A 26,629-nucleotide genomic window follows, 5' to 3' on the forward strand; every position below is an offset into this window, starting at 1 on the left:
TTTTTGGATTATCTCAATTTCCTGGAAACACTCATCAATGTTTTCAAAAATTTTACATTTTTGTTTTAATCAATCCATGTGCAATGACTTTTATCGTTTTATTATTTTGTCAATTTTTGTTTCAGAACGGCGTGTTTTTAGCACCAGTGATGTCAGTACCATTTCTTCTGTTTTCTGGATTCTTCGTTTCTTTCGACGCCATTCCAATATACCTTCGCTGGATAACTTATCTATCATATATAAGATATGGTTTCGAAGGTACTGCTCTCGCTACATATGGTTTTGACAGGCCCAATTTGGATTGTTTCATGAAATATTGCCATTTCAAAAAAGCAAAAACAACTCTTGAGGAGTTGGATATGGATAAATCAAGCTATATGATTGACATTGTAGCACTACTTGTGATTTTCTTTGTTTTGAGAATTTCAGCCTTCCTGTTTTTGAAATGGAAGCTAAAATCTAATCATTAAGTTCAATTAGAGGCTTTAGTTAATTAGTTGTTATATTCAATGAATTTTTGGAGGTTTTTAGGACATATTTTCATTAACATGAACTTTTGTGAAGCAAAGATTTATATCTCATAGCCTCAATAATAATAAAAACTTATTACAGCCTTAAACCTTGAATAATTAGCAATATCAAATACTCCGAATTTAAGAAATTCTTGCCAAAAAAAACCTACTCAATTATTGTTTCCATATAGTATATTATATTTTTCAAAAAATTATTCCAAGAATAAGGTGACCAGTTTGAATTTACTTATGTTATCTAACTTAAAAGTTATATATTCATATATTTTATACATTTATTGAATCGCTTGTGTTTAAAATTTTTGTAATGTTGGTATTTGAATTAATGTTATAAATATTTAAACCTGAAATAGCCCAAACAAATATAAATATTAACCACTTGACTTCTAAAAGTATTCCTGATTATTTTCTACGCAATAACTAAAACATTCCATAAATCCCATTTTCTCATTGTTAATATTTCTTTTATTTTATTTATTACACTCAAATATACCAATTACTTTATCTTTAACCCTAACAAAATCAAGTTATAAATACAGTACCATATAAAACAATAGTTGATTTGAAAAGCAAAATTTTACGAATTGAATATTGTACTACACAATTGATAGCAGATGACAATACAGTAATTGATAAATTATATAATAATATTTCTTTTTAAAGTCTCCAATTCCATTCTGGCTGTATTTCTTCTCTCTTTGTTTCAGTCTCCAAACTTTTTTACATCCCTGACCATTTAATATTCCAACTCTTAAATCCGTTCAATATTGAAACATAAGGTTTCGTAATCATATGAACAAACACACTGGTCAAGATATTTTAGTGTCATTCATAAATCATAATTCTTTTAGTACATCCCGAGTGTTGATAAAATTGACTCCTAAACTTTTTCTGGATAACATTTGCGTCCAGCTAATCTAAATCGCACGACAAAAATAAATCTTCCATTCCAAACAGTTTTACTTTCTTACTTCCAATCACCAAAATACAAAGTACCTCTGTTTAACTATAACTGTCAAATTTTTGAGATATTCCATTCTCTCGACTAATGTTCCAAGTAATCACTATTGTATTTATATTAATTGATCAGCGAAAAACATTGAGGATGATAGCAGGTCCACCAGATCTAACAGAGTTTTCTTCTCTGAAAAATCAATTTTATAGCATGTTTATTGAGTGAAATTAAGTTGTTGCGAAGTCTGATATGTATAATAAAAGCCTGAATCTGTACAGTTGATCAAATTAAACGCTATAGTGGACTTTCAATATATTTCCAACTGCCGTAATATTCCCAGCATTTAAACAATGTTTGTTACTATTTTTTATATATAAAATGTGTGATAAACAATGATCAAGTTTCCTAAAACCTCTTTATAATCAGTGAGATATTTGTTTACAATAGTGAAAGGAGTGACGATATAAAATAAAAAAAAATTGGGATATTTCGGGTTAATGACCTTAACATGCAGTAGGGTGGTCAGTTTTAAAAAAATAGTTTTATAGAAGTAGTAATTTTGTAAACATAATCATAGATTTTTTTTAATTTAAACAGGTTATTTTGAACAAATAATTTGTGTTGGTGCAGTGATTTCAATATTTCAGAAATAAATATTTAGAAAGTTTAATCATTATTTTGTTTTATTTAAAGTTTTTCCTATTTATTATCAGTAAAAACAAATCAATTTTACTGAAATGATCCCATAAATAAAATTTTTATAAGGCAATAAGGTTTTAGAAAATGGTATTTTCAAAACAATTTACAACTCCTAGGGGTCTATTCTGTAGCTTTTCCTTATTTGTAACATTGGGCTATTAATATATTTATAACTACATCGATATAATATTAAACTGGTTGAGTATTCCTCATTGTTCAGTTTTAACTACCTGGTTAAGTTTCAATTTTCAACGATACAACGATAAATTATAAAACATTTGAATATTTCTATTAAATAGTATCTGTTGCTGTTGGAAATCTTACCCACTTATTTCATAAAACTTTATAGCATTACACACCTACAACGACTAACAAAGGGTTGTCTACTGTGGAAGTGAAACTATCCATTTGATAGCATCCATGTTCCAAGAAGTTGAGTGTACATAGAACTTTCAAATGTGTGGGGATACATGTAATCTTTATACCTTCATGTATATGTGCAAAAAGATTTTCAATAAGAAAATGATCGGCACCTTTAATTAATTTCAAAAGTTTGGAAATGTTAAATTTGGGAAAACATCTCTCATATCTCACAAATTTCTTTTCATTAGGCGTGTTTCGTTGTTAAAAGTTGATGTGGAAAATACACCTCAAAATTATATACATTATAAAATTTATTATTTTTAGTCGTATCTCCCTCAAAACAAAATGATATTGTAGTTAAATATTATATATTCTTACACCTTGTTGATCTAAATAATACTATAACCAACACTATAATTCCTGTTGGTTTAATGTACGACCACAGTTTTCATTATAGAATACGAACAACGGTTATACACTGCGGTTAAATATAAACATTGGTTATTTTTAACCAAAAAAGTTCAGAATAAGGACAACGCACCTGTACACAAATCTCATCATTTTCATGCAGAGCAAGAAGAAACATTTTTTTTGAAAGGTCTAGAGACGTTGCAGATTCGCTGTAATATGTTGAGTAATAAAATATTTTGACATTGAAATTTTGTTTGGTTCTTTAGTAGGCTAAGAATTTTTCAATATATCCTCGTATGTCTCAAAACATTCACTAAATTATCTTAAAAATAAAATATCAACTGCCTGGAGAATCAACAGAAAACAAAAAATCTAACCACGCTATCATTCCCGGGTTAATAATAAAAATCTTTATTAAATATAAATAAAATGAAATTAATAATTTAATTACCTGCATTCCTCTTTTGATAATTACAAACATCGTGGTGTGCTTTAAGTCTTTGGACTAACCCTTGAATATATTTCTTACACTTTCTACAAATAGCCCTACACCCCAATTTATTTGTTGTCTTAGAGAATTGGCATATTGGGTCCTCTTTTCTTTCACTCATTTTACTTTATTTATATGTTTTCACCTCACTTAACTAACCTAACTAGCGAAATGCGTGGAATTGTTGGGCAACGTCAATGTATGTGTTGAGAAGGAAAACAAGCCTCGACAGGAATATTCTTGCAAAAAGCACAACTAACGCGTTCGTGCCTCACTCGGCAGTACTCGGCACTGTATAGTGAGTGTATAGGACATAAGGAAAACAAATCGCGACAAGATTTTTCTTGCAAGAAGCGCGACAAATGCGTTGTCACAAGTATTTGAGCCGCAAATTGTATTATAATTTTTAGACTTTACATATACATTATAATAAATAAAAATAATTTCAAAGAATCAAAATGTGCAAATTTTATATTCAAATTTAAAAAATCAAAAAAAAAACAAATAAATCGTGATTTTTTAAAAAAAAATCAATGATTTTAATAAAAATCAGATTTTGCCTCACCCTGAAGAATATACTAATCATTCAAAGGAAAAAGCAACTGAAATGAAATATGTTAAAACGAAATAATTATATTATTGTCATATAGATAGTAATTTTCTATTATCTTAGCTATGCACTTTTCTAGGGACTCTCCAAACGATTTTAAAATTGGCAATGTGATTCAGACCCCGTACTTTTTTCAAAAGAAATTCCGCAAAGTTTCCTGGTACTTTTAGGGTAACAAAGTCTATGCCTTTTTCATAACAAAATAAATTACCTGTATGACACATTTCTCAGAACTAAACCAAGCAGAACAAATGGTAACAATTATATTAACAATAATTATTTGTTACATTTGATGTAACTCTTATTTCAGATAAACCTGGTGACCGGTTCACCAGCTAAATGGTCGACAACGGTGAATAATAAAGCCATATCTGTATCCCCTTACTCTTTCATTTTTCCTTCTTTCTTTTGCCCTTTCATTCCCTTATACTTGAACTTCGTTTATTAAGTTATTCCTTTAGATTAATTATATTGTTCGGCTCTTTTATAATATGCTTTCAAATAATAAGCCAATATTGGAAAACTACTTATAGAAACAATGCAAAACGCAATTTAACAATTATATTTGATAGCTGTCCTATTAAAATCGAAACTACTGTCATGAGTAGACATAAAAGATGAATTTGTACTCGATAGTTCAAATTATTATCTGGATGTTATTTATTCAGGTACTACTAATAAAAGTGGATACTTAAAATAGATTTAACCCATTACAATCTCTTTTTTCAATGCTCTCTATTTATATATTGTGGAGTTGAATCCAATACATGCTAAAATAATATCTAATCAACAGATTTGAATGAAACAAAAATTTTCAAAATGGGTATAGACAAACCCTTTTGTAAAATAATATAACTATTACTTTTGTCGGAATTATTTTTGAGGAAATAGCTAAAATCGGGATCAATTTTTTTCCCAATTATAAGCTTGTTACCTTGTGAGTTTGAATTCTCGACATTGGTTATTCAAAAAGTTTTCCAAATCTATTTATTCGAGGAGATCAAAAACCTCTGGATAGAAATTTTCAAGATGAAATGTCTGTCCCAAAGCTTGAACGTCTTCGTATACAATAAAAATTCACTACATTAATGGGATATACCTCGTAATCAAACTAGCATAACTAGGAAAAAATCGTAATTTGAGATTAAATTAGTACTAAATGTGGAAACTTGAGAAAAAAATTGCAAGAAAGTTTTGTAGCAAAAAAGCTATTTAAGGTTATGTAAACCTTAAATAAATCCTGAAATAATGAGCCAATTATAAGCAAGAACAAAATCATATTTTCCTGAGCAAATTCTTATATAGTCTTAATTATATCAAAGATATCAAGTCTCGTATTGGGATAATATGCTCAAATTTCACTCAGCTTTAATTGAGAGATTAATGCATATTTGCAACAGAATTTTTTAATCTTGAGAAATTATTATTTTGTTAATTACAATAATTTAATATATTCAATATTTGTAAATGGTACAATACAAATTCAGGTAATACAAACATATAATATATATATATATATATATATATATATATATATATAAATAATAGATATATATATATATATATATATATATATATATAAATAATAGATATATATGTTAAAATGAATGTATATAAACTACAACTGTATATAATATAAACAACAACAGTTGAAAAATTAGTATTACAGACATTATTATTTAATAAAACAATTCAATAACTGTTGGTTAGTGGAAACAAATAATGATGGAAGCAAACCTTTTCCTTCATAAAAGAAGAAAAGGCATGTTATTTTGGTTAGTTCATTTTAGTGTTAGTTACCACTATTTATTCCAAATTTGGCGCGGGTAACTCACAAATTATTAATCAATTAGCAAAAAATAACATATAACGGTTCACTGTATCTGCTTTATTAAATAATAATATAGGAAACCTTCTTATTTTTTAAATTGGTTGAGAATCCAGTGTTAAAAATAATTAATAATTAAATGTTATATTTTTTGTGTATCTACTTCATATCAATTATTTTTTTTTTCAAATGTAACTTCTAATCCTATGATATTTAGAATGAATATGAAAACTGAATTTGTATATTATAAAAAACCAATTTCTTACTACTTAATCCAAGCAATGAAATCTTAAATTTGAAACCACAAAAAAAATTTAGGTATATGGGAAATCCATAGCTGTATTTTTGACATAAAATTGTGATTGACGAACTTTGTTTATACCCTTCATTTGAATACCAATTTTTTTAATAAAAACTTTAAGTAATAACCAAAAGAATCATAAAATGTTAACCAATATGTTACACGGGATTCTAAACTCAGTACATTATAAACATAAGAAGGTTTTTTATTCATAGTGGATGTCCTAATATTTTATTTAATAAATATTTGGATAAAAATTATTGTAAAAGTCAATAGAGAGGTCGATTCACGCCTCACTTTCTCCTGCCAGTTGATAATGATGTTTTCTGAGTCTGGAGAATCTATAGCGTTCCTGTTCCAATTCTTTTTCTAATTCGAGTACTCTAACTTGTGAATCCATTTCAAGTCGCTTAGCTTGATGGAGAGTCAAGTTTGAAACATCCAGATCTTCTGTAAAACGACAAGTATATTAAATATAGGTCTAATTTAATGAATTAATTTTTATTTCAATTAATACAAGTAGGTGTAGTGATTTTTTTATCCAACAGATTCTCGTTTTCAAAAGTTTTCCTATATAATTTAGAATATGGTACAAAATAAAATGTATAACCTGTGTTTCAGAGAAAAATATGTTTTTAATACGATTATTTTTGTCAAGTATTATCTAAATACATTAAGAGCTGAGACAGATAACAGATATACTAAATAATGAGTTACATTACACTGCAACTTTAAGTATTATCCTCCTATTAGAGCTGTTTTTTACATGTTTCGCCTTTCAGTTTGAAAATTTGAATGAACACCAGTAACTTCTAGATGGTGTATAGATCCATGGGGAGACTTTCTGGATCTATATAAACTATCTATTGAACCTTCACCAATAACCTATACTGCAGAAACTTCGTTTTTCTTTTCGTTTATTTCATCGAGTATCCCTCTGCACTCCCCTGACAGCTCTGAGTTGATAATACTAGAGCTCAGTGCATTGATAAATGCTTGCCTCATAAAATAAATTGATATGTCATATTTCTGAGTATGTTTATATTCACTTCCATGTATTTTTCAATTGTAAGTATTTCTATGTATAAAACACTCAGACAGGAGCCTAGCGTTAGTGAGTATTTGGTAATAGTACTCCAACGTCAACTCCTGTGGTAGTTCTTGAGCCACCTCAGAACCTTTATATTTTTCTCAAGGTTTGGATAGTGTATTTCTTTTACCTGCCTTCTTTCTTCTCATTATCAATGTCTTCTTCATGCTCATTGTCTGGAAGAACAAGTATAAGGCAATGTCTAAGTTACACTATTAAATGTTGGCGTTAACATTTGAGTTGCTCTGACGATATATGTATACTATGGATCTACCTTATTACATTATAAAAGATCTTTAATCAGATATTGTGTAACATACATTTCATTACTTAGTAAGATGATTATAGTGAAAGAACACTTATAACAAAAAAATTAGATGAATTGGTTATTATACCTGATTCGTCGATAAGTTGACTACAATCTTTAACAGTAGCTAGAACAGCTCCTGTCGCTGTGGTAACACTTTTAGATGCTTGAGTCAGTTGCTGTAAATTTTGACTATTTCTGTCTGCTTTAACTCGACTGGCTACAACTAATTGAGCTGTGGATGCTGCAATTTCTTGAGCCGCTACTACTAACTGTTCTAATTTTCCATTTGATTGAACAACTTTATCTGCAGCCATTCTGGAAAAGAAAATAATTACCATTTTTTATTTTTATAACTGCATTCCAAGATATTAATGAATGATTTTATGAACAATTGATTCCTATGGATAACCAAACAAACAAGGTGGTCCAAAATAATGTACATTAATTTCAAGAACTAATAGAATATCTAAAAATAAGGATGCTTTTATATATATACACAAGATTTAAATTTAAAAATAATTTTCATCTAATGTCTGCCAAAAAATTGAGCTTATAGGAGTGTGAATAGATTAGGATAATTAATTTCATGTCACCACCATACAACAGAATTTTTCAAATGGCAGAAATATAAGAATTAAAAGTGCTTTTTGCATAAAAATGTCTAGGAAAAACTTTTTCTCCATAATTTATTCAAATAATATAATAAAAAATTAGAAGAAAATTGACGTACTAGGTGTCTTATTATCACTCCCAAAAATGAACTATATAATCATTTAGTAGATATTTGAAAAAAATTAGAATTTTCTCCTTCTTCTCCTGAAGGGTTGTATCTCCCTTAAAATCAGTTTTAAAAAATTAGAATCACGTACTATTAGCTATAGAAATTAATATACAATAATCTTGGCCAATTTATAAGTAAATTAACTGTCGACGTTTACAGTAAAATTAACTTCTATCAATAAATTTCTTAATGAATGTAAAAGAACCAAGCAATAATAATAAAGCATTAAGTACATCTGTGAAAATAGAAAAAATATTTCAACTATTATTATCCATGAATGCAGAATTAGGAGCAAGACCTAAAAGAAAGGACAATTTTCAAATATTCCGATATTATTGTGAATTTTTGGTTAATCTGCCAACCATTTGTAATTATATTTTAGACTTACAATAAAAATTTTGCTGCAAGTGCTACTGCTTTAGCAGCTGATATAAATCCATCAGTCCATTGATGATTCCTTTTGTAAAACTCTTTTGCACTTGCCGTCCCCTGCAAAATAACGATTGAAAATCATGAGAAAACTACTAAATAATATACTATAATTATAAGTGATATTGGTCATTCAATATCTATAATCAAATTATACTGAAGGGTATATTGTAGATATATATTATTGATACTTAAAAAAAACTAAAGTGTACTCAGTTTCTAATATATTAGGAGTTTTCAGTATATTGGCAGACAATAAAAATATTCGATACTTTATTCAAAAATAAGCTGCTTCTCTACTAATTAGTAATGATTAGATCAAAATATATTTGCAGTGTCAGATTTTTATGTCAATAGAACTATAAAAAATAATTTAATACAACTCTATTCAGATTTTTTATTATTATTATTATTACAGGTGATGTTGGTAAAGGTTTAGTTTATCTATTTAAATAGGAATGCAGCAAAGTGGAATCAAACACTAAAAATAAGCAACTTACTTAATACCCATTAACGGCATGTATCTAGGAAGTTTTTAATTTATGGATAAATAAAATCGAGAGGAATTAGCATTAGTACAAATATTGTGAATTATACCCAGCATTTTTCTATATTAAAACTCCTATAAAGCAAAACTTCTTACCCGGCCTTGAGCAACAATTTCGGCTTGTAATAATTTCGATTTTTGAACCAAGATTCTAATAGCTTGCATCAATGTGGTACAAGAATCTAATATCTTTTCATTTACTTCTAATTTTATACCAGAATCGGCAGCCCTTGAATTAGTCAACATGTCCTAAAATATTAGAAATATTGAAAATAATAATATTGTCATTTTGGTAAAAATGAATACCTGAATTCGATTGGCCGCTTCTTCAATGGCCTTGTCCATTGCTATCATTTCACTTTCAAGCATATCAACTAGATTTTCTGCTTTTTCTCCAAGAATAGATATACCTATATTATCAGCTAACGAATTTAATTCTTCTAATTTGTCTTTGGCTTCTTTGACTACTTCTTCTGTATTTTCGTTCAGTTTTAAAACATCAATAACTTTTAAAATTATTTCACCCAATTCTTTACATGCTTCTGCTACCTCTGAAAATTATTTCAATCACAAGTTTTTATGTCGTGCTTAAGTCAATGGAATATTTTTAAATCAATAATAACAAATTTCCTGTGCAATTTATTAATTATTATTTTTGAAAAAAAATCTTGGTATGCTAACGAACTTTTTCACATTATAGAAAATGGATTACCCCTATGAAAGTTGTTAGGGGTGGATTAAAAGTGATTTGGAGACATTACTATTAGAAATGCTTATTCCCATCAATGATATACCTAATTCGGAAATAGAAAGGTATTCATAACAATTTTTCCCTATTATGCCATAAATCATATCAGTAACTGTAAACAGAATTCTTAAAGAAATTAAATGTTCATGTCCTACGGAACTTCCTGATGTGGTGAACACCTGCTAAACTTAGTAGAAATAATGATCCTGAAATAAGACAAAAATCCAGAAAACCCTTCATATTTACAAATAAGCTTGCTACAAATATTGTGGAAGGTGTCAAAGAATTAAATTCAATCCAAAGTATTGAGCAATGCATAAGATTACCAGTTTGGATAGAAGAAAGAACATTTTTTAGAGACATTGAAATATTACAAACTATTTATACACAAGATTTCCATAGTCATATCCATAGAATAATACTATGTGTTTTTATTACTATGAAATAATAATAAAAAACTTACTTTCTCCAAATGAGATATCAGGACTTGTATTGGAAACAGCTTTTCCTTGTAATATATAATACGTAAGCCTATGAACAAGTTTGTTTGCAACAGTGATAATACTAGCATAATCCTCTTCTGCAATGTTTGAACAATCATCTAAAGAACTTATACATCCTTCTGTTAAACCCCTAAAATAATCTGATGAGCAGGTAACTGCTGTTAAAGCGGGATTGTCAACTTCATGAATAGCATGTCTAATCAGATCTTTAAGATTTTCTAACAATTTCAACACAATATCTTTCAAACTATTTTGCGACTGGTTCTGTTCTAAAATGAAGAAACAAGATATAAGTTTATAAGAATGAACATTGACTGGTCGTTTAGTAGGATATGAGCCAATAACTTATAGGGAGTTCAAAAGACCAGACAGTGTGATTGTGAGTGTTGGTGTAGTGGTACTGAACAGTATGCTCAGTTCAACTAGAAGTATTTTCATTTGAGTACCATTTTGACCATCTGATGACGACTAAATCTATAAATCCAATAAATTACTTGATAAATAATTCGCAAATTATGACAACTAAAGACCGTAAACTATTATATTTGATAAGATTCTCAATATTTCTGAAATAAATTAATATACGCTAAATATTTCTCTTTCCTACAACAATATATACTTTTGTGATTGATTTCCTTCAAACAGAAATCGGCAATACTGAAGTCACTATTTACTATCCCTACATTAACATTACTAAGTTGTTTTTCTGGCTATGGCGCAGGTGTAAAACAGCGTAAATAGTGTGTTCAGTACATTAATATTCACATATGGGTGATTCCATTATAACTGTGATATTCAATGTCCTGTATTGTTTTTTTGTACTAGTCATTAATTAATAATCAATTAATAAAAATTTTGTGTTAATTGAATAATTCTTAAGATATTTAAACATTATTTTTATACAATATAACTTGCCACTTAAAGAAAACTTATACTACATCACTTGAATGTCAGTACCGTGTCATGTCCATTCCTAGAATTTACCGATAAATTATTAATTTTTTTTGTCGTAACAAATGATTTAAACTAATTACCTTATAAATTCTAATGTTTATGATCAAACTGAGGAAAATTGATGCACTTGTTGTTTAATATCTTAAGTTACCATGTCAGTACCGTGGATAAATGAGTCAGTACCGTGGAACTCAAAATCCGACATTTGTGTCTTGCTCGTGATACTTTGAAGTTGTAGTAAATTCCTCTTAGAGTTTTATTTTTACAGTAAAATAGATGAATAATATGCATAAAAAAGTTAGAAAAGTTAAATTTTAAAATCTTGAAATTTTGAATACAAAAAATCACAGTTAGAACGGAATCACCCATATACAAAACTTCACTATGTGACTGTTTCGCGTGTGACGCGTTTCAATAACCAAGGTGTTTTTAAAGACCTAAGGCAAACTTTCTGAACTTGGTTATTGGAACTCACATCAAACAATGTAATTGTGAGTGCTAGTGCAGTATAAATATTACCACGGTTCCAGAAATTTCAAGGCAAATACGACAATAGTGGATATTTAATTTTTCAAACATGTTAAAAGATTTATTCACCTTTAGTTAATTGACGTTCCAAATCCAACAATTTGTAAGATAATTCGTCAGATGTTTTTTTAAACTCATCTTTTTCTTGAACTATCATAGCTAATTCATTTTTGACATCATCTCTTTCACGACATGCATCCATCACACTTTTTTTGAGTATCTACAAAGTTTAAAATTTTGTATAAACATTTAGTTGAATTTTAAAGATGAACCACTTACTTCTGTTTCCATAACAAAAAGTTGTTTATCCTTTTGCAATGCAGAGAGCTCGGTAGATTTTTGTTTGGCATCTTCTTGTAATTCTTCATTTAGCAATTCTAATTCAGTCAATCGCTGTATACTTTTAATGGCACTTACTAATTTTTTCTCTACTTCAGCTTTCTAAAATTAAAAAGGTAGAACATGAGAATAAAAGGAATAGAGTAAATAATCTAAAAATATTTATGAACAAATTTCTCTGTTTACAACCATCAACACCATTCTAGAGAATTTGAACTAGATGATGATCATACTGACATATTAAATCAAAACCAAAAAATATAGGACACAACAGGAAAGACATAGACGTATAATAGAAATAATATATTTATTTTAAAAAATCAACTATTTCCAATAATATTAAATTAAGAGAAACTATACAAAATTCAAAATCAGATTAGAAAGACAGACAGACAAGTATGATGTAAATGTATTAGGGATATTTCACTGGAGAACAAACTGCAATAACATAAGTGACTATGAAGAAAATACAGATTTTATTCATAAACAAATCAACAAATTTTAAACACGAGTATTTGGAGAAAATAATTGGTTGTAATAGGTTATATTGTGACTAGTTTCCAATTTCCAATGGAAAAGTTTTTTTCTACATTAATAAACACATACCACATAAATTCTTTCATAGTTACACAATTACTTCTTTAAAGCTACTTTTAATTGACATAAGAGCACACAATAGTTGGATACATACCTCTCTAATTTTTTGAATGTGTTCATCTCTCAATTTAACATAAAGTTCTTTAAGTTTGTCGAATTTTTCATTTTTCACTTTTTCTGCAAACAGGTTAATAAAATTAGTAACTTTTAGTACTTCTATGAAAAAATGGGCTTTATAATATAAGAATGAATTCGGTTTTTTAGAAAAATACTGAAAGAATAAATTGCTGTGAACCACCACAATCTGAAACAAAACTAAAAAACGTTTCACCTGAATATTTACTATTCATCTTAGGATTTAATTTTTCTGATATGATTTAGAGTTTAAACTAAATTGATTTCTGGACTTCAATTTTGAAACTAAACTTTCTCTAATTACTAATAATTGAATACTGTTCTACTAGATTTTGAATAATAGTTTGAATATTGCAAAAACCTTATATATACTTAATTTTCTTTACTCAGATAACATTTACATATAAAGGGTTTGCAATTTATAGTCATTAAATATTTCATGTGTAAACAAAAATATCTCTATTTTTAAAAATTTTTTGATCACTTACGTTCAGAATCTTGTGTCTGAGCCACAGTAAATGACTGATGTAATAAATCTTCTTTTACTTGGCGTTCTTGTAATAGTTCGCTTTCTTTGGTTGCAAGTTCAGTCTCTAATTCCACTATTCTATTTTGTAATTTTGTTACTTCTATTTCATTTTTGGCCATCATATCAGTTAATTGTTGCCTGTTAATTATAAAGTTTAATAACTAAACATTGACAAAATATCTATTTTTTTTATTACATTAAGATTATGAAATAGGCGAATTCTTCTATATCTTTTTTTCAGTCATTGTGTATTTATACCAATAGAGATTCAAAATTTATTCATATATACCATAATAATTTGTATCCTTAAAACTCCTGCTTACAATACATGTATAGCATAGATTTCAATATATGAACAATGAATAATTTTTATGTATCTTTTCAAATGTTTTATTTTCCAATTTTCTACAAGTACAATAATTAATTTTAATAAATGTGGCTGGAATAGCTAACTATAATTAGCTACCAATGCTAATGCAGCACAGACTAAGTTATAATACAGAGCAAAAATTGAATTTCCAGAAAAAAATTGTAGAATACTAATTGGCCACAATATAAAACAGATGTATGTGAATATAAATAGTAAAATCGTTTAACTAACAGTTGCAATGAGGTATTCAATTACCAAAAATCAATAAATATTCAATATATCTCAAGAATTCAAACTAGAGTATGTTAAAGTTAGGTAAATATCATAATACAATTAGTATGTTTGTTCCAAGTTGTTGTTTAACCCCCAAAATGTAGTAGATCATTAAATCTTCAATACTTACTAGTAAAATCATGAGTGATTTGATAAATACCTGTTTTCTGAAAGCCTAGTAAGAAATAGGAGAATTTTTATTTTATGTCCTAATGACATAGATAATGTAACTAACAAAATAGTTTTGATTATAAATGCTGATGAATACTAAAAGGAAAGGTTGGTATATATTTTAAAATCGCAAGGGAAGGATGGGCAGAAACGTATTCTGTTATGTAGTAAGTATCACAAAATAATTACATTTACACTTAGTAATATCAGTGGCAGATGTATTGTGGGCAAAAAAACATTTTGTTTTATTACCGTATTAATTCCCGCTGTGATCTTAACATTTTTCTTTCTTTCATCATTTCTTCTTGAAGTGCTGAAATCACAGCATCATTACGTGCTTGTATACTATCGATTTCTGATGAACTCTCTTCTGTAGTATCAATCAAGTTTGCTTCGCTTAAAGGTTCTTCTTCATGTTCTGGTTCTTGTGGAACCACCACTTCTTGTGTTACATATGTTCTAAAATCGCCCATTATTAGAAAATTTGGAGGATTCTGTAAAAAGTTTATTATCTTTGATTTTATAGTCGATATATGAGACACCGAGTTTGTCAAATAATATACAAATATTACTGGAAATTTGTACTGTTTACTTTAAAAAATGGTTTGTATAAAATTGAGGCCATTCTAAAGAACTAAAATTCACTTATACATGTCCAGACATTTTTATACTCACAGTAGATACTATAAACTAATATATTGTTAATTGGATTGTGTTCAAATACAAGTATTTGAGAATCTACATAAATGACAAAATGGGTCCATTAAGAAAAATACTTATATGATTAAGAGATTACCAAAAAGAGATGAGGTAAATGTTTACAATGTGTTATATGTCCCAATATACTCATTTGGAAGTGAAACATGAAAAACTCATCTATAGATTTAGGACATTCAATAAAATTAAAAAAATATCGTTTCAATTTTTTCAAATAAAACAATTTGTGGGTTTTCACATTTCAAGATTTGATATATAATATTGATCCAAATTTGTTATCTAAGTACAATTGTTTTTAAATTATATAATTTCATTAGAACCTTTTAACATATCTATTTCAGAAATTTTTAAAAACTATAGTGTTAAGTTGATCAACAATCAGAATATAAATAAAAATTTATTGACATTATCTTTCAAGAATTAAATTCTTAACATAATTAACAATTTTCTGACGTAAAACCATAATAAGAATTATTTTGGTACACAACATGATATTGATGTTCATTTTATTGCACTATATAATGTTTGTATGGTGATGATAATTCTCAGTTCAGATATATGATTTAAAGAGTAGTGATACTTCATGAATACATCTCTTAACCATTGAGGCATTTGGTGTATTAATAAATAAAACTAGAGCAGTGACTCTTTAATTTGTTACGTATATTTGTCAGTCTAATATTTTTCAATTATAAGCGTATATGCTGAATGTACACTAAATCTAAGAATGATATGAGATTTGAAAGGAGTGTAGCACGAGTTACAATAAATAGTCTGTTTTCTGGACATGGAAAAATTCAATATTCTTATAGTCCCAAACGTCTATTAGGGCTACTTTAATCTATATAGCATAGAAAGAATTAATAGACAAATAAAAGGAATATTTGTTGTTTATTGAAATAATAAGTATATCAGTAATTATTATAAATATAAACAATTGAGATGTTAACTATTGTAATAGCAAGTAGAGAAAATCTTTAATGGAATAGACAATATGAAAACAGATGATTGGGATTAAATAATATGAAGGAATAATACTAGAGTCCTAACCTAACTAGACATACTCAACTCATCGCAATACACTGACTAAATTCCCTCTTACAATGTTTCATTTAAATAGTTTTGTTCCTTACTGGATAGAAGGTATACAGAAGCCATACAGAATTGAAAAGAGAATACAAATCAACTTCACAAAATATATGAACATTTGAATTAAAATAAAGATGATGAGCCCTAATAACAATTTGTTACATTTGTCTAATCTTGTTATTAAGTTATGAATGTTGCGTTATGACGGTTAAGTAAGTATTTTTTCTACTCAACCCATTATTAAATTCAAATCAAGACTTCACAATTGCCACGATGATTCGAATGTTAATTTCATAAGGTTTCTCACTGTATTTATAGACCAAATGTATTAAATGCTTTGAAACAAACACCTCTACAGAATATTTTTGATCCAAAACCGAATATTTCCTTTTAAGAGATAGTTCTAAATTTGTCCAATGCAAAAGATCCCATATGGTTAAACAAGCTCTATTTCAGTGACTAATAATGGTTGGAATAGAAATTCAACTTATGAGAGTTGATCTTAACCTGTAATTTTTTATTTCCCAATGACTGTATGTGAAAGAAAATTTGACTCCTGTCTTTATTCTATTCTGATCCGATTTTCAATTATTTCAACATGAGACTAAATTATGTCTGATGATAACTTGTTTCATATTCTCTCCATCTTGTAGGTATAAAACGCCCATTATTGATAAAATGGCGTGTCTAATATATAGTAATATTAGAATATCATTCCATCAAACCAATTCATAAAACATTGAAAAATGTGAAAACTAGTTATAGGATTTAATTGGTTCCACACAATTATTCAGATAAACAACAAATCCAAAAATTTACCTTCAACTATATACTTATATATAAATATGAGAAGTATACAAACTAAACTGAAAACTATTTTGTCTCCAACAAATCGACCTCCATATTTTTTCGCTATTTTGTTTCAAAATTTTTTTCTAATAAATAATTTCTGAGAAATGACTGGTAAGAACTGTTTTTCACGGACAAATGTACAGTAAAAGTTCTCCGGAGGTAGTGTTGATGATAAACAGTATATTATAAAAATATGCAAATATTGGCATGGACATATTTATATTGTTTACCAAATGTCTGGCACAAATAAAACCAAAAATAAAGTAAGAAAAAACATTTTCCCAATAATATTCATATATAAAGGTTTATTTATTATGTAATCAAATAGAGTCCATATAAAAACACATGCATTGAAATAAAACTTTATTACTATAATTCATACATTTGAAAAGCAGTTATCAGAGTAAGGTGGAATATATTTGTGGACTATTCGTCATCATTTAATTTTAATAAGTTTGTATAATTATAGTCTTCTCTTACAGTACAGTGTACCTTTGGTAAATTCATTGTGTTAACTAAACAGAACAAAGCTAGTGGTACAATGAATCAATAAAGAAAATATTATTTCTTTTTGACAGTAATATACGCCCAAAGTTAATGAAATGGAATGATAAATCATTTATAACAATTTATGAGATTATTTTGGAAACGCCTTGTATATTTGAATATTTATACAAAGCTTTCTAAAAATAGATATTTGTTGTATCTTAAATGCAAAGAAATGTTCTGTAGCAATTTCCACTTTTGTTTTGCTTTTATAACCAAAATAAATTTCAAAAATGTGCTTGAAAGTTGTAAGCTTTCTTGAAGAATCTAAAAATATTATGACACATTGGTGCCGTTCGACTAAAAAGTTACAAAACTACATCTCCACGTCCATGCTATGAAATTGTCACAATTAATAGCCCACAATGTTGGACTTTACCCCAATAAAAATATAGGAAAATAATACATTGATTCCTTTATACCTGAACACTTGTCTGTCAGGTGTTTTTTTTATATTTAGAGTAAAATCAAAATTTGTATCATCATATTCCTTTATAAACAAAACAATTAGTATTCAAATTCATATTTTAAAAACACGACAATTTTTATATATGCTTTAATTATTCTAATCAAGATCTATCAAAACCCCAACATGTTCATCGTTAGTCTGCTCTGAATTGCTAGCACCATTATTTGTATTATTATCTAGTTCTACTACTTCTATACTATTAACATGCATTTCTTTCAAATATATACATTTAATTAAATCTTCTTCTAAATCCATTACCTCTGGTAAAGGTGGGATCGCTATAAGATCCTTAAAATACTGCATATTACTGGTGCTTTCATAAAATTTCTTCAATGACCTAAATTGCTTCAAAAATCTTTCCCTGTGTCCAGATAACGTATCGGGCGGTAACGTCATATGTAGTTTAAACATAATCTTTACACAGTAATCATACAATTTTGATGCATCCTGTATACAGGGTATTAGAGGGGAAAGTCGACACTGTCCTGCACTTGTCATTGAATTGGATCTAGCCATATTCAGCGAGCTAAACACTAAAACAACCAAAAACTAGCATTATCAGCTTTTGCAGTTAAACAAATGTGAAATAAATAGAGTTAGTGAACACAAAGATTCTAACACAGATTCCTTCATTTAAACTTTATTCTCATTTATAAATTTCAATTGTTAATGACAATTTGTAGGTGAAAAATATGTTTTGTAAAAAAGTTGTACTACCGAAATAAACATAGTTTTTTTTAACTTCTCACTTGATCTCTTTTTATAGGTTTTTCGTGGTGAATTTTTTTGATTTTAGGTCTGTTTTCTATGAAAATAACAGATAAAAATTTGTCGTTTCGACCTAATTCAGTCTATACTGAAGTGAGTAGCAATTGTCAATTTAGCATTACTTGTTGGATTAGTATCTCTGCATTTTTAAAGTTTGTCAAGTTAGACTTGAGGTTTTCACTTATTTGTTGAGAAATTTAAGTATATAACACACTATCCCAAAGAACTTCTGTTTAAATTAGATAAATTCGTATTATTCTTTGTTGAGGAAGGAAAACTCAAGTGTTACTATAAAGAGTGATTGATTAGTATGATGAAGTTCAGTGCTTCCTTTGTCCTTTGAGATATCAATTTGAAAATTTGAAGTATTATAGTCATCACTAGTCTTCACATTGTAAATTTAGTTACAATCTTACAGGGTGTTCCATAATGCTGTGATATATCAAAGTTTTTCAAACGAATTATGTTTCATTACACAAGGTGAGTCGAGAGGAGCGCGCCAAACTCAAAGAGTGTATTATACACGTGAAAGTAATGTAAAAAACTCATTTGTTTTCAAGTTATGCAGTAATTAAAAATGTTCATCTAGCTTATATCTGAATTTTAACATTTTCAAAGTATGCCATGTTCGAGGCTTAAAGGCATTTGATCATTCTGACGTTTTGATGAACGTTTTCTAGAGTGTTGGATTGGTCGTGGAGGTCCCATTAATTGGCCTGCAAGATCCCCAAACCTCACACCACTAGATGTTTGTTTATGGGGCTGGATGAGAAATGAAGTCTACAAAATAAAAGTGGACACACGGGATGCACTAATTAGACGAACTGAGAATACTGCAGCCCATATTAAAGAAGAAAGAAATGCAACAAACGCTCTTCGTAGACGAAGCAGAAAATATTTAGAAGTCAATGGCGGTATTTTTGAACATTTAATGAAAGAACGCTATGATTAAGAAAATTTTTATGTGATAATTTGTTTATTTGTTAATATATTATAACTTGAAAACAAATAAATATCGAGCAGTTTAATCGCACGGGTTCAGTAAATTATGAAAAGCTTGAACGATTAAAAAATGTGGCAGAAGAAAATGAAATTAATGTTCTGTTGGCAGTTACTGATAACCCACACACAAGTGTAAGGTGTATTTCCAATAAACAAGAGCTGAGCTACTAGGGCGTGCAAAGAATCATTGATAAAAACAAATTGCAACCTTACCACATTTATTTGCAACAGAAAATGACGGAAGTTGATTTAAAAAAAGACTAGCATTTAATAGGTGCGCTTTACAAAAAGTTGTAATCAACAAAGAGACTTTTTCTACTATGTTTTATTTGAAAATGAAGCCATTATTAATAAATATGGTTGTGTAACAGGCAAAACTTATATAATTAATTTATTAAACCCTGTTATTGAAAAATTACATTTTATCAATATCTCATATTAACAGTATATAGTTAATACCAATTTAAATTCACATCACAATAATCATATAAAACCAGTTTCAAATTCATCAGACACCAATAGAACTGTTGGCTTGATTAAAAAAGTTTTATGTATCTTTGTTTTCAAATATTTGTGATTTACTACTACCATTAACAATAAAATTAAGCTCATAGAATTACAATAATCAATAAACATAATCTAATCAGTTTAGGATTGCTATCTCAAATAAAAAATATTTACCAATTTCACTCACCTGCCTCTTGTAAATCTAAAATGTGATCCAAATAATCAAACATTTCAACAGTCATTTCAAAACTGAAAGAGAAAAAATTTAAATAATTTTCTTCACATTGACCTATAATGATTAAAGAATAAATTATCCCACAATTATTCACGAAAAATTCAATGAACAGAAGATTTTCACCAAAAATTGCTTACCTCTTACATTGTACCAATTTATTGAGAAGTGAAAGTTAAATATTGTTACGTTCGAATATTACTATGGGAAGTCACTCTGTATCAATCATGTGGGCGATGTAAATTAGAAATACTCCTAAGGAGTGAACGACCCCCCTTTACAATGCAAGAAAACAATATATCAAAAGATCGGTCATCTCAACCGAAAGAAGACATTTATTTCTTTGTATAATAGGACAAAAAATTCTATCAACATTTTTTTTATGTAAAAATCGAACACAAGAGAGTAAATCCCATTGCACTCGAGTAGTTCGAGTGTTGCCCGCCATGTGGAGATGCCTGTGGATATTGATCTTGAACTTCTGTAGGTTGTACTGTTCAGGAAAGACGTGCCTTGGTATCTGATTCCACAGGCTTGCATTTCTGCAAAAAGAGTCCGATAAATTGACGTGCTGGGCACCTGCGGGCGAAATACTGCTCTAGGTGGTATAATGTTGGACAGCTCGGAAGAGCGTCTGCCGTAGTAGTATCAATAAAACAGAATCAGGTCGACGACCTTTCTTCTATGTTGACGATGGACGAATATGAGCGTTGTAGAGGTTTAAAATTATAGCAGAATATTTTGCTTTTTGGTCTTAAAGAGGGCTTCAAGTTTCTGTGAAGCTGCCTTAGCTAATTCGGCCATGCAGATATTGCTAACAACCTCAACACCCAACAAGTGAATTTGCGGTGATGGTTATATTTTATGTCCAGAGAGGACCAACTCCTGAACTGCAGTACCAGCCTTCTTTGTAAAAACAGCAGCCTGGGTCTTTGCTGCATTAGACTCAATCAGATTGCTTCCACCCCACTCTAGAATGTTTTCAAGATTGGTATTGATGATGGTGATCAGTTGCTGCCTACGTATTTGGGTATTAGCCGAGTTTATTGGGGCGGTAGATTTGAACGGCGACACCAGTGAAAAAGGAAAGCAAAGTAACAGATGATACAAGAATTTAAAGAAAAGTGAGAGTCTCATAAGAAAGGGGAGATGGATTTTACATATTTGATATCGAGACAGAATGGTGGACAAAGTAATTCAAAATAGTAAGATAATGATGAAAAAACAACCAACCAACATTTTGATCTATATGTATATAGCCATTATGACATAAACTTGAATAGTTAGAAGGCGATGAAGGATACTTACTAGTTATTTATATCATTTCCAGCTATCGATTCCAATTCTTCAGCTGTTACACCCAAATGCCCAGGAAATCGTGGATTTCTCATGTGAAATTCCAGCTTGTTTATCAACAAATAAGTGTATAAACGGATCATTTTTCCGTAACCTTCTTTCAAATGCCCCCATAGTTTACCTATTTCATCTAAATCGTTTTTATGTCTCTGACTGTCGACTAAACACAATGGATGTCCTTCTCGTAGCACTTTGTGAATGACATGACATAATTTCCATGCTACAATCCTGTCATCCATAGCTGGTAAGCGTAAAGCGTAGGCCCAAAATATTTTAGCACTTTGTGTATGGAAAGTACCAATAATTGCTGAACGTACATGTTTTTGTTTGACGGGAGTTTCATTGCTATTTATTGCTTTTTGAAGCGCTTGAGCCTAGAAAAAAGAAGAGACCTGTTACCACTTTCAAGAGAATTTGAGCGTCCCAGAATGTTCTTATTAATTTTTGTTTTAATCATAGGCAAATTACTAGCAAAATTCACCTAAGAACCTCAACCTTTTATCCTTTCATATAAAACCAACACATTTGTTATGTACAATTCAAGTAATGTAGCACCTAATTTTTTTATCATTTTAATAATGACACTTGTTCTTCATACCTCTCACATGGTTTGAACCCTTAAAACTCTATGGTATTCGATTTTACAAATAGAATGCTAACCTCAAACTTATATAATTGCCGCAGCAGTATTTTGCTCATTTTATAATGATTTTTATTTATAAAATTATATACAAGATGAATTTTTAAAAACGTGGTATTACAATATTGTGGCATGAGAATTACGAATTTGGGTTTCAATTTAGAATTGTTAATATAAGGCGCTTGTTACACCTTGTTATTTCAGGAGATCTAAGCATATTCATCTTCGTTCAACTGTAATTAAATATGAAGGAACGTTCAATTCAATATAAAAAGCACTATTTGAATAAAGCCGACATTAAAACATGAAAAGTTATAGTGAAATCAAAAAATATGTAGTTTTAATAATGGATTTTCATTTTCAACACTCCTAGGGTATATTACTTACAATAACAAAAATATTCAAGTTTCTTTTATTTGTTTATAAGGTCTTCAAGGATAGAGTAATTGTTCAGTAATCAACAAGTGCACATTAATTATTTCCAGTTTATGCTAAAATTCACTAATAGATGTTGCCAATATACTGACACATTTAGCTTCTCAAAGTTTTTGTACCAGGAAAGTGTAGGAATTTCAATGAGAGAAAAACTTCATTTTCAATGTGGCCCAATAATTCCATAAAAGCAGTGTAAATCAAATGCGAACGGACTTTATCAATTTTCAATTGAATTTATTTGTAGAAGTTTAGCGTTGGTCATTAAGGATTAAACTATTCTGAAAATAATTCGAAAATCAATTGAGTTATATGAATAAAACATAATTTACATAACTATTAGTTATTTTAATTATACTACATTAGAAAAAAGATTATTTGGTATGCCTCTTCTTCTTGTTCCTTCTCCTTACTATTTGTTAAAATTATTATTGACTTATACCTTCTTGACTTGTGAGTTTCTTCTATTATCCTTTAGTTTATTTAATTCCACCATTCTTACAGATTTTCTCTGTAAACTGAGTCAAAACTAGCTTAAAATCAATATAAAAGACATTCCCTACTTTTTCAGGTAAATGTTATTTTACATCACTTTTATGGTAAGAAGGTTTCTATGGTCTATTTTCATTTTGATAGAATTTTATCACACATGTCCTTGTAATTGTTGTTCTTGCTAATGTATTTTAACAAAAAGTTACATTTGAATGTGATGAAAAGACTATAATGAATGTAAATATTAGATTTCGGATTGCCCACACTGTACTTACCTCAGTATTTAGAGGGTATAGTTGATAGAGGTAGAAAAATATAAAAATTTCATAATAACATATTTAAATACAGTAGATAGAAAAGTGAAGCAATAAATGACAATAGCGAGACCAAACCAGTTAAAATGAAGTTATTCAAAATACACCTTATATACACACACCTGTTTTCCTATATCCCTTAGCAACACTGAACACTTATAAAATGTTTACACAACCATGATATATTCTAAAATAAAGCAATCCACCTATACAAACAGATAACATTAAACAAATGAAAACAACCAAGATTACTCACATATTTTTCTAAATCTCTAGGTGAATACTCCTTTGCCATATTTTTGTAATGTCTCTCTTTCAAACATACATGCAACTTGCAAATTTTTATAAACCAAAGTTGTTAAGCGCTATAATATGCATGCAAAATCTGAAACCAAAATGTTTGACGGGACAATTAGATTTGCTTATTAAATTAAGATGACAAGCTGATAATATTGATAACAAAATATATAACAGGTCTGGAGTAAGATATATCATAATCCCACTAAAATGTTTTCTTTTTCAAAAATTCTCTTTCAGAATGTCTAATAAAATTTTTTCTTCTATTTTTTTTCAAGGTAGGAAAATATTTAAAGAAAAAATTATTACAATGATATAACATAAATCAGCCAAAATTTAAGTATATTTCATAAGACTCACAGCCTTAACAAACAGAAAAGTCTAAGGAAAAAATTTTTAAAATATTTTTTGAATAATAGTTGGAGAAAGGTGGCTTATCACCCTCACTCACTCTTCAAAATAAAGTGTATTAATGTAGGATGTAGAGAGTAATTAGATGAAATTAATTACCCAGATGTCTTATAACCACTCACAAAGTATGAACTCCATAATCAAAATCACTCGGCAGATAATTATATAAGTTTGAAAATTGTTAAGAACCACTCACTGGATTATTATTTTAATTTATTTTCTCATTTTTTCATATAGAGTTACAATTGTATGTTGTGTCTCGAATAGTAATTTTTCCTCAAGGTCTTTAGCTAGAAGTTTTGCTATGATTTCTTTAGGGGATCTGTCTAGCATTATGTGGCCTATGGTTCCTCTCTATCTTGCATTTGAATTTATTACTTTTTAGAAAAAAACATTTGTTTTTCAATTTTCCCAATAATAGAATAGTTAAACTCTGAGCTACCAGAGTTTCTACTTTGAGATTTTTAATAATAATTAATAGAAATACTTCTCTGCAACATTAATAGCATTTCGATTAGATTATTTGAAGTGAAATAAAGATGTTCTTTAAAGTCCACTTAACTTTTCATTATCAAAGGATTACAAACTTACCAATACCAAAAAATTACACTACAGGATTTAGGATTTACTGACCACCGACATAGAAATATAGAACTGACAAATTTTGATGTTTCGACTTTGACTTTTCTTCAAGTCTTTATATATATATATATATATATATATATATATATATATATATATATATATATATATATATATATATATATATATATATATATACATATATTTAACAAGGTTCTCTAATCTCACACTTATGTATCATTACATTCCAGGCTATCAGCTGGAAATGTTAAAAAACATTTACAAAACCTAAATATTTAATAAGCTGTCATATCTGTAATAGACACTGAGATCTCAGATTAAAACATGAATTATAACTATTTCTATAATTAATTTTTGATAGAGACGTTTCAAGTGATACCTACTTATTTAGTATACAAAATTAAAGTGTAAGTTTATTTTTACCTCTTAGAATGTAAATAATTGTATTAATTTTGATATCAAATCTAAGATAAAATGTCCCATTAGTTGTTATTTTTCATATACATTTGAAAACTAGTTGATTATTGTCCTATAAACAAAACAACTAGATGATTCCTTAGTATTATACAAATTATTATTGGGAAGTTTCTAGTATATTACTGTAAACATAGGAATATTCTTTGTTCTTTATTATAAAAACTATGTTTTACTAAAGACAACTATTCTATAGTTTATATTAAATTCTATTGAATACTCTATATTCAAATATGTAATTAGATCTAACACATTATTCATATTTATAAATGAGGTCGATAATAAAGTAATATATATAAACATAAATCTAGTATGAGTAGGTATAAAACTGAATAATTTCCAAAAAAAAATTAATGTAATTTTTATAACACATCAAAGTTCAAACTCGATGAATCAGCCTAATTATAAACAAAGGATACATATAGTAAAAAAAATTATTATTCGCAAAAGTATAACATCCTTTTCGGGTGGGAATTACATTGACATTATCAATAACAAAGTGTTTCCTGCTAACTTTTAATATAGTAACAAGTACGTTTACATGAAAGTATAGTTATTTGTAAATATAAATACCTGTGATTTTTCGAAGATTTCTCTTTCAATTTCTAAGCTCGTTTTTCTTGGATGAAGCACTCTAGGCAAAGAAAGAGAAGCCATGTCAATAAGACACACTTTTGCACAAAGTTTATCACATGTAGGATTTTTTTACGTACTTTTTTATCCAGTCTTTGAATAACTAACTAAAACCTTGAATGTTGACGTTAAAACAAGAAAATCAGGAAAAGCATTCAAAACAACACTGACACACCGACAATCAAGAAAACTCTCATTTCATTTAGCTTATCGCACGATTTAAAAACGCGTACAGATATGTGATATGCATTTTATTTTCAACCAATAGAATGGTTTGAGCACAAATAAGTGGTTAGAATCTTCA

At 28.4% G+C, this 26,629-nt stretch overlaps 2 protein-coding genes across 4 annotated transcripts in view; one reads left to right on the forward strand and one right to left on the reverse strand.

The window, feature by feature from the left end:
* Nucleotides 1-2,155, forward strand: part of LOC130896417 (ATP-binding cassette subfamily G member 4) — a 35,383-nt gene extending 33,228 nt beyond the window's left edge. Inside the window, exon 9 of the mRNA XM_057804484.1 lies at nt 126-2,155. Coding sequence (XP_057660467.1) covers nt 126-470 — 345 coding nt within the window. The 3' untranslated portion in view covers nt 471-2,155. The remainder of the gene's footprint in view (nt 1-125) is intronic.
* Nucleotides 2,156-6,059: 3,904 nt separating this feature from the next.
* On the reverse strand, nt 6,060-26,586 carry LOC130891324 (huntingtin-interacting protein 1). Of its 3 annotated transcripts, XM_057795979.1 has the most exons (17): nt 26,406-26,538; nt 26,266-26,326; nt 24,164-24,292; nt 21,982-22,403; nt 20,629-20,690; nt 18,423-18,697; nt 14,744-14,985; nt 13,637-13,815; nt 13,108-13,190; nt 12,357-12,518; nt 12,147-12,297; nt 10,556-10,864; nt 9,651-9,895; nt 9,441-9,593; nt 8,757-8,857; nt 7,673-7,902; nt 6,060-6,637 (listed from the first exon to the last, which is right to left on the reverse strand). In XM_057795979.1, the coding sequence occupies exons 3-17, from the start codon at nt 24,200-24,202 to the stop codon at nt 6,474-6,476; spliced, it is 2,817 nt and encodes a 938-aa protein (XP_057651962.1). In that variant the 5' UTR covers nt 24,203-24,292; nt 26,266-26,326; nt 26,406-26,538; the 3' UTR covers nt 6,060-6,473. The 3 variants fall into 3 exon arrangements, with proteins under 3 accessions (XP_057651962.1, XP_057651969.1, XP_057651952.1); XM_057795986.1 differs by lacking the exons at nt 26,266-26,326; nt 26,406-26,538 and adding an exon at nt 25,207-25,289; XM_057795969.1 differs by lacking the exon at nt 24,164-24,292 and having other exon boundaries at nt 26,266-26,586.
* Nucleotides 26,587-26,629: the final 43 nt, after the last annotated feature.

The sequence above is a fragment of the Diorhabda carinulata genome, chromosome 1 (genome assembly GCF_026250575.1).
Source record: "Diorhabda carinulata isolate Delta chromosome 1, icDioCari1.1, whole genome shotgun sequence".
NCBI classification, from domain to species: domain Eukaryota; kingdom Metazoa; phylum Arthropoda; class Insecta; order Coleoptera; family Chrysomelidae; genus Diorhabda; species Diorhabda carinulata.

Excerpts from the sequence above, each read along its gene's own strand:
- LOC130891324 (XM_057795969.1), bottom strand. The coding sequence starts at position 26,349 with ATGGCTTCTCTTTCTTTGCCTAGAGTGCTTCATCCAAGAAAAACGAGC. Across the intron at positions 10,865-12,146 it reads GGAACGTCAATTAACTAAAG|AACAGAACCAGTCGCAAAAT; the intron begins GTGAATAAATCT and ends TCTTCATTTTAG. Across the intron at positions 7,903-8,756 it reads CTTGCAGCAAAATTTTTATT|AATGGCTGCAGATAAAGTTG; the intron begins GTAAGTCTAAAA and ends TTTCTTTTCCAG.